The sequence below is a fragment of the Sturnira hondurensis genome, unplaced genomic scaffold (assembly GCF_014824575.4).
Source record: "Sturnira hondurensis isolate 20B ecotype Veracruz unplaced genomic scaffold, ASM1482457v3 Scaffold0003090, whole genome shotgun sequence".
Lineage (NCBI taxonomy): Eukaryota > Metazoa > Chordata > Mammalia > Chiroptera > Phyllostomidae > Sturnira > Sturnira hondurensis.
The window spans coordinates 8,126,388-8,140,743 of NW_028075721.1; the positions used below are offsets into that span (position 1 = coordinate 8,126,388).

The 14,356-nt window shown below is 55.2% G+C and overlaps 1 protein-coding gene across 2 annotated transcripts; it reads left to right on the top strand.

The window, feature by feature from the left end:
* Positions 1-1,484: 1,484 nt before the first annotated feature.
* On the top strand, positions 1,485-13,481 carry SLC38A7 (solute carrier family 38 member 7). Of its 2 annotated transcripts, XM_037041596.1 has the most exons (12): positions 1,485-1,504; positions 2,024-2,248; positions 3,405-3,780; positions 4,421-4,619; positions 4,858-5,002; positions 5,843-5,941; positions 6,579-6,636; positions 6,852-6,966; positions 7,954-8,101; positions 8,589-8,788; positions 9,596-9,650; positions 11,588-13,481. In XM_037041596.1, exons 3-12 carry the CDS (start codon positions 3,511-3,513, stop codon positions 11,688-11,690), a joined length of 1,392 nt encoding a protein of 463 aa, XP_036897491.1. In that variant the 5' UTR covers positions 1,485-1,504; positions 2,024-2,248; positions 3,405-3,510; the 3' UTR covers positions 11,691-13,481. The 2 variants fall into 2 exon arrangements, with proteins under 2 accessions (XP_036897491.1, XP_036897490.1); XM_037041595.1 differs by lacking the exon at positions 1,485-1,504 and having other exon boundaries at positions 1,511-2,248.
* The last annotated feature ends 875 nt before the right edge of the window (positions 13,482-14,356 follow it).

Below are 14,356 nucleotides of genomic sequence, written 5' to 3' on the forward strand. Positions count from 1 at the left end.
AAATGAAAGTAACTTTTTTTACAATGATAATCTTATAAAAATCTTGAGAAGCACTGGCTGGGTAGCTCAGTTGCTTAGACTGTCACCCCAATACACAAAGGTTTCAGGTTCAATCCCTGGTCAGGGCACGTACAAGAATCAAAGAGTGAGTGCATAAATAGGGGAACAACAAATCAATGTTCCTCTTGCTTGTTTGCTGTCTTATCAATAGAAAAAAATCTTGAGATATTATAAGTCATATACCCGGTACGGGATTTGTATCCAGAATATATAAAGAATATACTTAAAGACTAAATATAAGCCAATTAATAACTGGAAAAAGTATCTGAACAGACAGTTCTCCAGAGGAGACACACAGATGGCCAATAAACACATGAAAAGATGCTGATGTCATTAGTCGTCAGGGAAATGCAAACCAAAACCACAATGAGAATCACTTCACACCCACCAGGGCGGCTGTAATAAAAAAGACGATGAGAATAACAAGGGTTAGCAAGGATGTGGAGACATTGGAACTCTCATTCAGTGTTGATAGCAATGCACAGTGGTGGAGCTGTGTTGGGAAACAGTCCAGCCATTCTCAGTGAGACATGGGGTTACCATGTGACCCAGCAATTCTGCTTCTACATGTATACATTAGGTGGAAACACGCATCCACACAAAACCTTGTACGTGAATGTTCATCCTGGCATTATTCACAATGGCCAAAAAGGGGAACCAACCCAAATGCCCAATCAACTGGTGAATAAATAAAATGTGGAATATCCACACCATGGAATAGCATTTAGCAATCAAATGGAATGAAGTACAGCCCTGGCTGGTGTGGCTCAGTGGACTGAGCGCCAACCTGCAAACCAAAGGGTCGCTGGTCCGATTCCCAAGTCAGGGCACATGCCTGGGTTGCAGGCCCTGTGCCTGGTTGGGGGCTTGCAAGAGGCAACTGATAGATATATCACTCACATGGACGTTTCTCTCCCTCCCTTCCCCTCTCTTTATAAATAAATAAAATATTTTTTAACAGACTGAAGTACTGATATGCTCCAACATGGATGGAAACTTAATAGCAGCTCCTCCAAAACACAAAGTAGGAGAGTGGTTGCTAGGGCCTTGGGGGAGGGAGGAATGGGGGAGGAATGGGGGTGGTGACGGCTAATGGTTACAGGGTTGGTTTTTTTTCTGCAGGGCTGGTGGGGGGGGTGACAATGCTGAAATTAGTGGTTATGTTTGCAAAACTCTATGAATAGACTAAAACCACTGTACTGGACACTTTTAAAATATCAATTTTATGATTAAATGCATAAAGTCTTAAAAAGCTATTATGCTCGTTAAACCTGCAAGCAACTCAGATGTCCTTCAACACGAGTTCACTTACACAAACTAGTACAAACCGTGGGATCCTAACTACGAAACTACAACTCCCAGCGTGCCCCGCGGCCTTCGCTAGGCCCAGCGATCAGGTGACCGCTGTTCACGTGTCTTCGCAGCCGGCTGGGATACCCTGTGGGTAGGTGGCAGGAGGTCGAAGCGGTGGAGGGTGGAAACTCAAGGACCCCGGGTACCCAGATCCCCGACCGCAGCAGAGCCCTGCCCACTCCCTGCAGGGGGCTCCGAAGCCCGGCTTTCTCAGTCGCACGCCTGCCGTCGGTTGGCCGGTCTCTGCCGGGTCTCCACCTTGTCCTAGGCCCGGATCGATTTGCGGAGCCCTTCCCCAGTTTACCCCAAAGCAGCCCACTCTTCTCACTACGGGCCTGGGGATCGTGGCCTGCGCGCCGGGTGCACCCTGGTCCACCTCCCAATGCGGCCCACTCCTCATATTTCTGGGATCTAGCCCCAGGCTGGAGTGGGAGCCGGCTCCGGTTGGGATCTGAGGGGCCTACTCCAGTGATTACAGCTCTGACCTGATCACGCAGGCACCGGGCTTCTAGTTCTGGCTCCGCCAACCACCTGCTGTGCGTTAGTCTAGCGTCTTTCCCTCCCTGGGTCTGTCCACCTAACTGATCTGGTGCTCCCTTCTGTGACTTAGAGGCAGCACAGGTCGGTTCCCTGAACTTTGCTGGCCAGCGCAGAAACAGCTCAAACTCCTCACTCTACGGACAGCACATTTTAAGTAAAGCCTTAAAGGGAAAAAAAAAGAAGAAGAAAAAGAAGGAAAGAAAAAGGAACTTAGGACCAGAGAGAGAAGTGAAGAGAATCAGATCCCACATCTTTGCAGAGATCCTCCACCATAGCCCATCAGATGGACTTGCAGGTAGGCCGGGGACAATGGAGCTGAGTAATGTGGCGGGAGGGGAGGCCAAGAAGATCTTATAGTTCCGCGTCTGAGATGCCAACAGGGCTGAGGAGGAGGTCTCACTGCTCTGGCAGTGCGAACTTTGCAGGGCTCTCTGGAGCAGGGCTGGAACTGAGAGCTCAGGACTCTTCCTCCGCTCCTCACTGCTGTGATTTTCTGGCTGACTTCCTGTGGGGTGGCCGGTTGCATAAGAGGAAGCCGGGTGGCTCCTGGCTCATCGGTCTGGAGTTGGAGCCAGCCGAGAGATGGCCTCCTGGTCCCTTGGTTGCCTGTGTGGTGACCAATGTCTCAGAGCATCAGAGCACTCCTTTTTCCCCACTCATGTGTGCACCCTTCCCCGCTTTTGTTGGGCCTTCGCCAGGAGGAGCAAGGAGAAGCATCTCACTACCCAGAGGTCCTCCTTTGTCATTCCGAATCCCCAGGGTGTTGAAGGCATCAGAGAGGATGACTCTGTAGTTCAGCGGTCCCCACCTTTTTGGCACCAGGGACCAGTTTCATGGAAGACACTTTTTCCAAGGACCAGCAGGGGTTGGGGAGGAGAAAAGGAGCTGGAGTTCAGGAGGTAATGTGAGCAAAGCGCGCCTGCTGCTCACCTCCTGCTTTGGGGTCCAGTGCCTAGCAGGCCACCGACTGGTACCAGTCCTCAGCCTGGGGAGTTTGAAAGCTGTGCAGAACTTAGACTCTGGGCTGGAGGGAGATGTGCTGGGCTGTAATAAATTAAAACGCCCTCGGTTCTGAGTTGAGGGCTGCTCTTGGACCTTGTGGTATGGAAACAGGCTGGGAAGGCAGACGGCTCTGTATCCAAATCCTGCTCTGCAACTTGCTAATATGTGACCCTGGGTCATCGACTCAGTCTTTTCCAAACTTGATGGCCACTGTCATAAGGACGGAATGAGATAGGTCCATGATACTCCTGCCCCATACATGGCCTCTCTCTAGCAGGACTTGCCTGTTTCTGTCTCTGCCACCCGCCCCCCTGCTGTGGCACCCAATGCAGTGCTCTGCATAGAGGTGCACGTGGGTTTGAATCCTGGCCATCTGCTCTTGGGAAAGTTGTTTCACCTCTCCGTGCCTGCCTGGGGGGGTAACAATAATACCTGCATTTCCTGTCTAGGCTGAGACAAGCCAGCGCCCACAAGGCTCCTAGGAGAACAGCTCTGAACAGGCGATGTGGTCGTGAGGGAGACTGCAGGCCCTGCAGAAAGAGGGCTCTCAGGGCGATGGCCCAGGTCAGCATCAACAGTGACCTTGGCGAGTGGGGCTTCAGCACGGATGCTGGGGAGCGGGCCCGCCTGCTGCAGAGTCCCTGTGTGGACTCGGACCCTAAGGGTGAGGCGGAGGCCTTTCCTGAAAGTCGGAGCAGAGGTGCCACGTCCACATTCGGAGCCATCTTCATTGTCGTCAATGCCTGCCTGGGTGCAGGATTGCTCAACTTCCCAGCAGCCTTCAGCACTGCCGGGGGCGTGGCAGCCGGCATCACCCTGCAGATGGTGAGTGTGCAGGCCCAGGAGGCAGAGATGCAGTTCAGCCAATGGATCTGGCCTCTTTGCCCCTAAGGGAAGGCTTTGGATCAGAGATGGTCAGAGCTGCCCTTCTCCCCACCCTCACGGGGCAGACATACTGATCTGTTCCCTCATTCATTCCTCTGAGCCCAAGTGAGGCTTCAAAAGCCTTCCCAGCAATCAGGAAAAGTTGACATCAATTGCATATTGTCTCTTGGTTATGTTTAAGAAGTAGCCCCTCATCTTTTAGAACTACATGAAATACTGGTGAAATGATAGGGGAACTTGTTTGTTTGTTTGTTTGTTTTAAATAATCCAGAGTTGGAAAAGGAATAGATGAAACAAGATTGGCCACAAATTGATCATTTTTGAAGCTGAGCGATGAGGATATGGGGCTCCGTGATATCATTCTGTCTGCTTTTGTGTGTGTTTGAAATTTTCCACAGAGCTGCTTTTGTTTCTAAAGAAAATCTTAAATTGGCAGCCTCCAGTAATCCAATAAAATTGCCCTTCAAGAGGAGGCTTATTTTCCAGCCCAGCTTTGATCACTGGCCCGGTAAATGCTGAGCAAGGCCAGGCTGCCCTTTGCTGCCAGGCCTTTCCCACACCCTCTCACCCCTGCCCACAGGGCATGCTGGTTTTCATCATCAGTGGCCTCGTCATCCTGGCCTACTGCTCCCAGGCCAGCAACGAGCGGACCTACCAGGAGGTGGTGTGGGCTGTGTGTGGCAAGGTGACGGGCGTGCTATGTGAGGTGTCCATTGCCATCTATACCTTTGGCACCTGCATCACCTTTCTCATCATCATTGGGGACCAACAGGACAAAAGTGAGGTTCCCTCAGTAGCTACCTCCCCTCTCCCCCTGGGCCCCTAGGGATCCTGGGGGTGGAGGGAAAGGGCGGGGCACACCTGCCCAAGGCCTCACCTGGGCCTGGCATTCCCGTGGGAGCCCTCCCTCCTGGCTGCTGGGCCCCTGAGGCAGATGAAGGCCCTGAGGCCCAGCAGAGCCAAGGGCCACGCCCTGCAGCGACCCGGCATGACGCCCCCTCCTTCCTCCCTGTACAGTCATAGCTGTGCTGGCAAAGGAGCCCGAGGGGACCAGCAGCAGCCCCTGGTACACAGACCGCAAGTTCACCATCAGCCTCACTGCCTTCCTCTTCATCCTGCCCCTTTCCATCCCCAGGGAGATTGGCTTCCAGAAATATGCCAGGTTTGGAGGCCCCTCCCCAACCTGGGCAAGACAGGGGCTCCGATTGCAGGCAGCTGGAGACCCAAGGGCTGCTGGGGTGCCCTGTCCCCCATGCCACCACACTCTCTGGGGCGGCAAGAGAAGGCAAGGCAGGCCTTGCAGGGCTTGCAACACGAGACCTCCTTTTCTGTTGGCAGCAAGGGAGACAGTGGCCCTTCACATCCGTGGCATAGTCAGTTCCAATGTCCTTATCACAGAGGGGACAGGTGACAGTCAGGCGTGTGGAGTATGAAGGCAGCCACCTGGCCTGAGCCTTGGCTTGCCCAGAGAGGATGGGGTTTTTGATCATTTGGGGTTGTCAGCCTGGCAGCATCTTCCACGCAGCTTGTTTTGACAGGAGGGGACTGGCTTCCTGGCTCAGTCTGAAAAACTGTTTCCTGTCACCTGTAACTGACAAGGTCGCACTCATCTGTCCCCTGTGATGTTAACATTCCAGTATTTGTACCTTCAACCCTTTCGCCTCCAGAATCTCCTAGTTGGAGAGACAGCCTTATAGACCTGCTTGCAGCCCTAGCCAAGTGGGGGCCGTCAGGCCTGCAGGCCCTGGAGCTGAGCCAGTGTACCTCCCAATGGTCAGGGGTGTCAGTCTGGCCCCTGCTGGGGTCCAGCTCCCTCCTAGCCATGGCTAGTTTCTCCAAAACTTACTTCTCATGCATTTCTTGAGTCTTTTGCTCAAAACAGTCTCCCGATTTGTTCAGTAGACACTTGTCACCAGAGCTGAGGGTAGATGCCCCTAGGGTGGAATCAGAGAAAGGGCAGCTGGGGCTGGGAGGGGGAAGTTCAGTTCATTCCTCTCGGCAGCTTCCTGAGCGTCGTGGGCACCTGGTACGTCACTGCCATCGTAATCATCAAATACATCTGGCCGGATAAAGAGATGACCCCAGGGGACATCCTGACCAGGTAGGTGAGGGCCCCTGGGGAGACACCTGATGGAGAATCTGCTGCCTGGGCCCCAGAAGGTGCTGGGTCAAACATCCGAAGGCCACCCAGCTGCTCGTCTCAAGGCTGTTTAGCTCAGCAGGGCCTGCCTCGCTGGTCACCGCAGGAGGGAGGCAAGAGGTCCCGGCCTTTTCTCACTGAAGGGAAGAGTGGGAACCCGGGATGGGGAGGCTTTGCCACTAACATCCAACCACTGAACCAGCGGGAGACCAGGCCACAGGCGGCTGGTGCACACATTCCCAGCTTGTAATCATCTATAATTTTTGTGTCTTCTGCATGAGAATGAACCTGTTTCGTCATTTTAAAGGTTTCCTTTTTTTTTTTTTTTTGGAAAGGAACAAACCAAAAAAGCCAAAGCCCCAGGGTAGGAGCCAGACATTCTGGATTTTGGTCCCAGGAGGGTCTCCCAGAGCCCCAGTTCACAGGCCTGTGAAGTGGGGGTGTGGCCTCCCCCGGTTCCCAGACAGCTGTGGGTTGAATGTGCAGAGAGTGCTTGTTGGTGGAGACCCCGGTGGGCTGACTGAGGAGTAAGCGTGTGGGGGTGGTGGGTGGCTGTGTGGGGCCCCCAGGCAGCAGATTCTTGTGTCCTTACCCATAGGCCAGCTTCCTGGATAGCCGTGTTCAATGCCATGCCCACCATCTGCTTTGGATTCCAGGTGCCAGTTGCCAGGTCCCTGTCGTCCCCTTAGCTCACTCCCCAGCCTGGGATGAAGCCCACATTACAGGCAGGATGGGGGTCCTGGGAGGAAGGACGGAGTGGGGACCCCAGGACTTGCCTTTGTCCCTATGGCCTTTGTCCCCAAGATACCTCTCTCTGGAAACGGGGGGTGAGGCCACTTCACCACCGTAACAGTGACCTGCACCCTGACAGTGCCACGTGAGCAGCGTGCCCATCTTCAACAGTATGCGGCAGCCCGAGCTGAAGACGTGGGGTGGGGTGGTGACGGCCGCCATGGCCATCGCCCTTGCCGTGTACACGGGCACAGGTGAGCGCTCCCTCGGTGGGCCGGGCTTGGGGCGCTCCCGCTTCCCCTCTATGTTCCCAGGTCCTCAGGCCCAGCTTTCCTGGGGACCACCCTGCACTCTCAGCATGTCATACCCTTCTGTCTGCATTGGCTTGAACTTGGGCTGCCCCTCCACCCTGCCGCCGCCCACCCCATATCCACTGGCTCAGCAGCTCTCCGAGCCTGTTCTCGGCAGGGGGTGCCCTGGAGACGGGGCCCTGCCCTCCTGGAACTGATAGTCTAGGGAGAAAGGCGGTGGTTCAGGAGAAACTTGGGAGTCAGGGAGGGCTCTCAGTAGTGAGGGCCACAGTGACTGTGAGACCAGGAAGATGTGAGTGAGACTGGGCAGGGGGTGACATCAGGGGATGGTCCACAGAAGGGTTTTCTCTGAGGGGGCTGAATCTGGGGGAGGCCCAGGTGATGGGAAGGAGTCAGGATCTGCAGGGCTGGAGGAAGAGCACGCCGGACAGAGGAACCAGAAACCCCCGGTGCCTGAGGTGGGGGCAGAAGAGAGGACTCTGTGGCTGTGGTGGGTGACAGGGCCAGGTCCTGCTGGGCCTTGAGGGCTGCCGGGGCCAGAGCGAGAGCACCCTCAGCACGTGTGCCAGTGAAAGTTGGCTGTGGGTCCATGTGGGTCTGGCTGGGACAAGAGACCTGGACTTGGAGGCCTGGAGAGTGAGTGGGCCAGCTTAGCCGTCCACCAATGGTTCGGGGCCAGCCCTCTTCTCCCTCTGAAGTCACAGCCAGGAGCAAGAGAGGCAACTAGAGACGAGTCCCCACTCTCCTGAGGCTCGTGTTCTGGTTGGAGAAACAGATAATAGACAAGTTTTAAAAAGAATTCAAAGAGACGAGCTATGAAGGAAATGACAGGTTGATGTACTAGTGCCTGGGGGAGGAGTTATTGTGGACGGTCCTTCCCCTTCCCCTCCCAGGGTGGCCCTGGCCCATCCCTTTTCTCCCCACCTTCAGGTGTCTGTGGTTTCCTGACCTTCGGAGCTTCCGTGGACCCCGACGTGCTTCTGTCCTATCCCTCCAATGACGTGGCCGTGGCTGTGGCCCGCGCCTTCATCATCCTGAGCGTGCTCACCTCCTACTCCATCCTGCACTTCTGTGGCCGGTGAGCCCCTCCCCACCCCAGTGGGGCCCTCCCTCGGGGCCCCTGAGAGTCCTTAGGCCTCGCATGGAACCCCTGTTATAGAGGAACTGCAGCCCATAGGAAAGAATCAGTGCCCAGCATGGCCCTTTCAGCACCCCCAGCTGGGGCTTGGGGTCCCCGTACATCCTGTGAGTCCTCTGAGAACCTGCAGTCCAGATCCCTTTCTGAACACGGCACCTTCTGGGGGTCCCAGACCCTTCCTTCACAGCAGAAGGGTAGAATCAGTCCCCACCGATGATCCCGCCCCAGGCCAGCCGGGTGCTAAGACCTCCACATTTACCCTCTCGTCCACGCCTCATGGCAGGCAGCCCGAGCAGATTGCTGCTTTGCCTGCTTTACGGAGCAGGGAACAGGCTCACCCAACGTCTGTGCAGTCAGGGGTCAGCCCGGGAGCGGAGGTGGGGGCAGTTGGCAGGTGTGCCTCTGAGCCCACCCTGTGCTGGCACAGGGCGGTGGTTGAAGGCCTCTGGCTGCGCTACCAGGGGGTCCCCGTGGAGGAGGACGTGGGCCGGGAGCGGCAGCGGCGAGTGCTGCAGACGCTGGTCTGGTTCCTGCTCACCCTGCTGCTGGCGCTCTTCATCCCGGACATCGGCAAGGTCATCTCCATCATCGGGGGCCTGGCCGCTTGCTTCATCTTCGTCTTCCCAGGTGCGGACCCCCGGCACCCCCACAGCACTGATGCCCTCATGGCCTCAGCTCCACACTCACTCACCTGTCCCCTGCCAGGGAGGAGCCACCAGCATTTACTGTCACACACCACAGGCTCTGGGCTAAACCCTGTCCCGGTGTTGTCTGAAAAGAAGATGTTCTCTCCATTTTATTGACAAGATGCGAGGTCCGGGGAGTGTAATACCTGCCTAGCTGTTAACGAACTCAGCTAATGAGTAACACAGCTTTTCCAACCCCAAGTCTGTCTGGGTCCACAGCCTGTAGCCTTCATCCTCCATTCAAGTATCTGTTGCTCCCTGGCGATCAGGGATCTGGCTGGTTCAGTCCCCAGAGGGCAATGGGATCTGGTGCCCTGATGCAGAATCCAGGGCACCTGAATGTCAGTCACAGGTGCTCACCAGATCTCTGATATTTTGCCATCTGCTCTGCCATGACTTACGCCTGTACCCAGTTTATTTCTATTTGGGAGACCACCTTGAAAGCCCTTGCCGCTTGGCTTGGAGCAAAGGGGCCACATCCACTCAGCAGTGCACTGGGAAGCACTAGGGGTGTGCTGTCCCTTTAACTCTGAGTCTTGCATGCTGCCTCAGGTGTGCCTGGCAGATGCTGACTTCTGGTGGGGGAGCAGATGCCAGGCCTCCAGCTGGGTGTGGGGAGCAGAGATGGCATGCCTGGAAGAGTGAATGGGCCTTTCTCCATCCACCACCACTGTCTCTTGGTAAAGGGGGAGGCTGGGCCAGAGGTGGGGAGCCCCTCCAAGCTCTCGGGTCGCCTCTTCTCTTCCAGGGCTGTGCCTCATTCAAGCCAAACTCTCTGAGATGGAAGAAGTCAAGCCAGCCAGGTAAAGCAGGGCCCCACCCTTGGTGGTGCTCAACCCACCTCCAGGGAGGTGCACAATCGGGAGACAGTCTTGAGAGGGCCTTAAAATCACAGGGGTCAGGCCCTGGCTGGTGTAGCTCAGTGGATTGTGCATGGGCCTGCGAACCAGAGGATCACGGTTCGATTCCCAGTCAGGGCACATGCCTGGGTTGCGGGCCAGTTCCCGGCAGGGGATGCAATTCCCAGCAGGGGATGCAACTCCCGGCAGGGGTCACTCGAGAGGCAACCATACATTGCTATTTCTCTCCCTCTCTCCTTTCCTTCCCCTCTAAAGATAAATAAATAAAAAAATATTTAAAAAGGGGGTCGGGAGACTTGCACACTTTAAAAACCATGAGTTTAGGAGACTTGCACACTTTAAAAACCATGAGTTTTAAAAACTATCTGAAATGGGTAACATGCTCGTTGTAACCATGGAACCACTCCTAAAGGACTTTGGAGAAAGAAGCAGAAGTCCCCAGTGCCACCAGTGCCACCCTCCTCCATCTCCGTCCTGCACACATGTGCCTGTGTGTGTGTGCTCACAGAGCTGTGCATATGTGTGCCTATGTGTGCACAGCCACGTGGCATTTGGGATTTTTCTTTAATGTTTTTATGCCAGACACATTTTTCTGCCACTTGCTCTTTTTTCCCCTCACCACTTCCAAGATAGAGTGATCTCCCTCGGCGATCACTCTGTGTCAGCCTAAAAAAACCTACTCCTTCCTTTTTTATGGCTGCAGAATATTCTGTTGCATGCATGTGTCCTGAGTGTGAACACTCTTATACATACACATCTTGGCACACCTGCTGGAAGATCTTGGTAGGGTTGATTCTTAGAAGGAAATTGCAACATCACAAGGCATGCTCATTTTCCCTGTGGCTCGTGGGCTCGAACTGCCCCCCACAGAGGCAGCACCAGCCAGAGTCCCAGCAGCAGTGCGCGCTCCCCACACCCCTGCCAGCAGTGGGCATGACCGCCTTTTCAGTTTCTGTCTGCATGGATGGATGTAAAGCATGACATTGTTTTAATTTGCACATTCTTGTGAATATCAGAGGTTGGGAACAGGTTGCATGCTTCTTAAACATTATTACTGTACAAGTAATGTTCATCATAGAAAACCTAAAAAGCAAGGGAGGGAGGTGGGTTTGGAGGGGGTGGGAGAAAATATGGACAACTGTAATTGAACAACAATAAAATAATTTAAATTAAAAAATAGAAAAGAAAAAATAAAAAGAACACATAAGTCTAAGGAAGACAATACAGATCACCCTTAATCTCCGTACCTGGTTCTAACCCTGTTGCTGTTTTTGATACATACACTTGATTCAAACCTGCATACACTTTACATACATCATAACCTTGTTGTTTTTGATGCACACATTTACATTTTCAATACATTTGCAGATGTCTGCCTTTTTTTTTTTTAATGACGGCTCACACTCCACGTGACCTACTTTTTCCCCAAACATCTTTCCCTCAGGAGACATGCAGTCTGATCCTGGTCCCGCCCTCAGCTTGCTGTGACCAGTCAATCCCGTTGGGTCTTGGCCTTACTTGTCTGTGTGGCCTTACTGTGTGGATTAGTGGTCATATACCTGGCAGCACACACCTTTGTATGAAAAGTCCTTGAGCAGGTCACTGGTTTGTTTCCTGCACATGGCCTAGGTTGCAGGCCAGGTCCCCAATGCAGGGTGCGTGAGAGGCAAACACACATTGATGTTTCTCCCCTCTCTTTCTCCCTCCCTTCCCCGATAGAGAGAGAGAGAGAGAAAGAAGAAAGTCCTTGAGCAGTAGGAAGTGCTCAGCCCACAGGAGAAGTGGCTTAAGTGGTTATGGTATTTAACGTGTGTGTGTGTGTAAGTCTGCAGAGTCACAGGTGGGTTGACTGACCAGGTCTCTCTCTCTCTGCCCAACAGCTGGTGGGTGCTGGTCGCGTACGGCGTCCTCTTAGTCACCCTGGGAGCCTTCATCTTCGGCCAGACCACAGCCAACGCCATCTTTGTAGACCTGTTGGCATAACCATGGCCTCCCAAGGACCACATGGCCTTTGTCCTTGCACCCGGGAACCCCTCTCTTCCAGCTGCAGGACCAGCTGACTGGCATCATTCCCCTCTGCCGGTGGCATGGCCTCTGCACGTCCTTTTCCAGCAACGGATCTGGGCTGAAATCAGGCACCACGCCTCTGGACAGCTCCACTCAGCTCCCTTCCTGCCCCCCTGTCCTGGCAGTGCCATGGATGGTGGCGCAGTGTCACAGAGGAAACCTGCCACCACTCTCAACTTCTTCATGCCTGAAACCCACAGGTACAGACAGTCAACAGGCCTCTGAGGAAAGACTCCAGCCTGACTGCGCTCTGGAGGAGGGTGGGCAGAGGGCCCCGGTCCTCCGCTGAGCAGCCTGTCCCGAGTGGGCCCTGTGCTCCTTCCCTCCAGCACTCGGCGCCTGCTGCAGTCCGTCAGCAGAGCAGGCACCAGTGGCTTCCTCTGGGGTCCAGCAGCGTCCACAGGTAGCACTGGATTCACACAGATGCACAGAGGCTGAGTCCGTGCCTGGTCCACGCCCTCCTTGGCCCACAGTGAACCTACAGCCCCCTTTCCGTAGGCACTGGACATTCCCCAAGGCTTTGGGGCCTCGCCCAGGGTCTTTCCCCAGACCTGAAGGTCCAGGTCCCCTTCCCCTCCTCCACCCCCAGACACACCGAGTCTTATGTTTACAAACGGTGCCAGCCCGGCTCAGCCAGGGGCCAAGGTCCGTCCCATGCCACGGTGCTGTGAGTACCCCTCCTCAGCTTCCCCCAGGGCAGGGGCTCTCTCTCAGATTCCAGGGGCCCCTCTTTACAGCGGTTCAAACGGGTGGTGGAGAAGGCTGGGAGCCTTTCAGACCTGTGCGGGCCAGGCTGGCCAGGGTCGAGGTGAGCCTGTCTGGCATCTGCTCCCACAGAGATTGCTTCTCTCTGCCCTCCCACCAACCCCAGCATGGCAGCCCAGAGACAAGCAAGGCAGCTGATTGGTCACTGCCTGACTAACACTGAGAGCCGTTTCTCCAGCCTGGATGTTTCCCTTTCCATCTGGATCTTGTCTGCCCCTTCCCTGTGGCCCGTCTTTTTAAGTCACTCAATCTCCGGCTCACTGAGCACTGGGGGGTGGGCTGCCAAACCCTCGGGTCCACTTCAGCTCCACACATCCCCCAGGCCCCTCTCGGTGGCCTGGCAGTCACAGTGGTGAGGTCACACATGGACTGTGCCCCAGGGAGGGTGAAGAGGGACTCCGTTCTCCCATTCCATATTCTTATTTTGAACACCTGGGCCACTCTGCCCACACCAGGTGCCAGCTGAGGTGTCCTGTGCCTGGCATACCCAGCGTTTCCCTGGCCCCTCTTTATAAACCTCTGCACCGGGGCAGGGGTTGGGGGGCTCAGCCCAGCCCCCCAGCCCTCAGGACAGCCAGATGTAAGAAGCAGAGGCTGGCTGGAGGCCGGATGTTGTTCAGTCCCCAGACTGGACTGGGTGACCTGCCTTTCCTCACATCCTGGCCCTGGGGCCAGGGCCACTCTGCTGCTGTCTCAGCATGTTGTACCTCTCCAGGCCCTGCCGGCACCGTCCAGATGAGGATGGCTACCCAGCCTCCTGATGCTGGACTTCGGGGGTGGAGGGAGCTGAGTCATCGCACAGACCCAGCCCGTCAGGAAGGGGGACTGGAATTCGGCCTCAGCCCCAACTCAGGAGCCCCCTACCTCCCTTCCAGGGCATTTTACTGTTTCTTGTCTATAGCCCGAGGAAGATGGTAAATAAAAAGGGGCTCATGCTGCTGAGTTGTGTGGCCTGTGTCCGGTGCTGGGGACAGAGTCCAGGACACTGCCGACGGGAGGAAGACATGCTGGGCGGGAAGGGGGCAAGGCCTTCTAGCTTTTTCGTCTGTAACCCCTGTCTCAGGAATGGGCACCGCCGTGTTCCCTTTACCAAGCTGGAAACCTGCAAGTGGTTCTTGACGCCTGCCTTGTCTTCATGGCCCCCCGGCCCTTCCCCACCCACTGGGGATTCAGCCTCAGTCCCCATCCTGTCTGCCCCAGCTCCAGCCCTTACCTCATCTTCCCTGCACTGCTGTGGTCTCAGCCTGCCCCCCATGCTGCATGTCCTTCTCGGACCTCAATTCTTTGGGGAGCTTCAGACTCCTACGCATCCATCCCTACTTTTTCAGAGGCGTGCGGAGCCCATCACTGTGCTCAGTGCTGGCAAGAAGGCATTCAGCAAAGCGGACACCAGCTCTGCGCTCAGTCTGCTGGGGACAACTGATGCTAAGCAAGTGCTCACACAAGTATATACTTGCAAGTTGTGATACGGGCCAAGGAGGGAAAATACAGAATGTCATATTTGGGCCTGGAGTTTGGGTAGTCAAGGAGGACTTCCTGGAGGAAGTAACATTTGAGCTGGCCCCTGAATGATGAGTAGGAATGACGTGAAGAGGTAAGGAGACCTTTCCAGGCCACAGGAACTGCGTGTGCAAAAGCCCTGTGGTGGGAGGCATGTGGTGGTTTGCAGACCTGAAAAGTGGCCATGGTTGGTGGACCACTGCCTGGCTGTAGGAGAGCATTCTGGGGTGGTCTTCAGTGGCTCCCTCTAGTCCTTAGGGTAAAGTCTGACCAGCTCACCTTCCACTACACCCCCCCTTCCTGCTCCAGTCATAGGT

Bases quoted from the DNA above. Each gene is read 5' to 3' on its own strand.
- SLC38A7 (XM_037041596.1), top strand. From the start codon at position 3,511: ATGGCCCAGGTCAGCATCAACAGTGACCTTGGCGAGTGGGGCTTCAGC. The intron at 3,781-4,420 runs GTGAGTGTGCAG...CCCTGCCCACAG, and splicing joins CCGGCATCACCCTGCAGATG to GGCATGCTGGTTTTCATCAT. The intron at 8,102-8,588 runs GTGAGCCCCTCC...GTGCTGGCACAG, and splicing joins ATCCTGCACTTCTGTGGCCG to GGCGGTGGTTGAAGGCCTCT.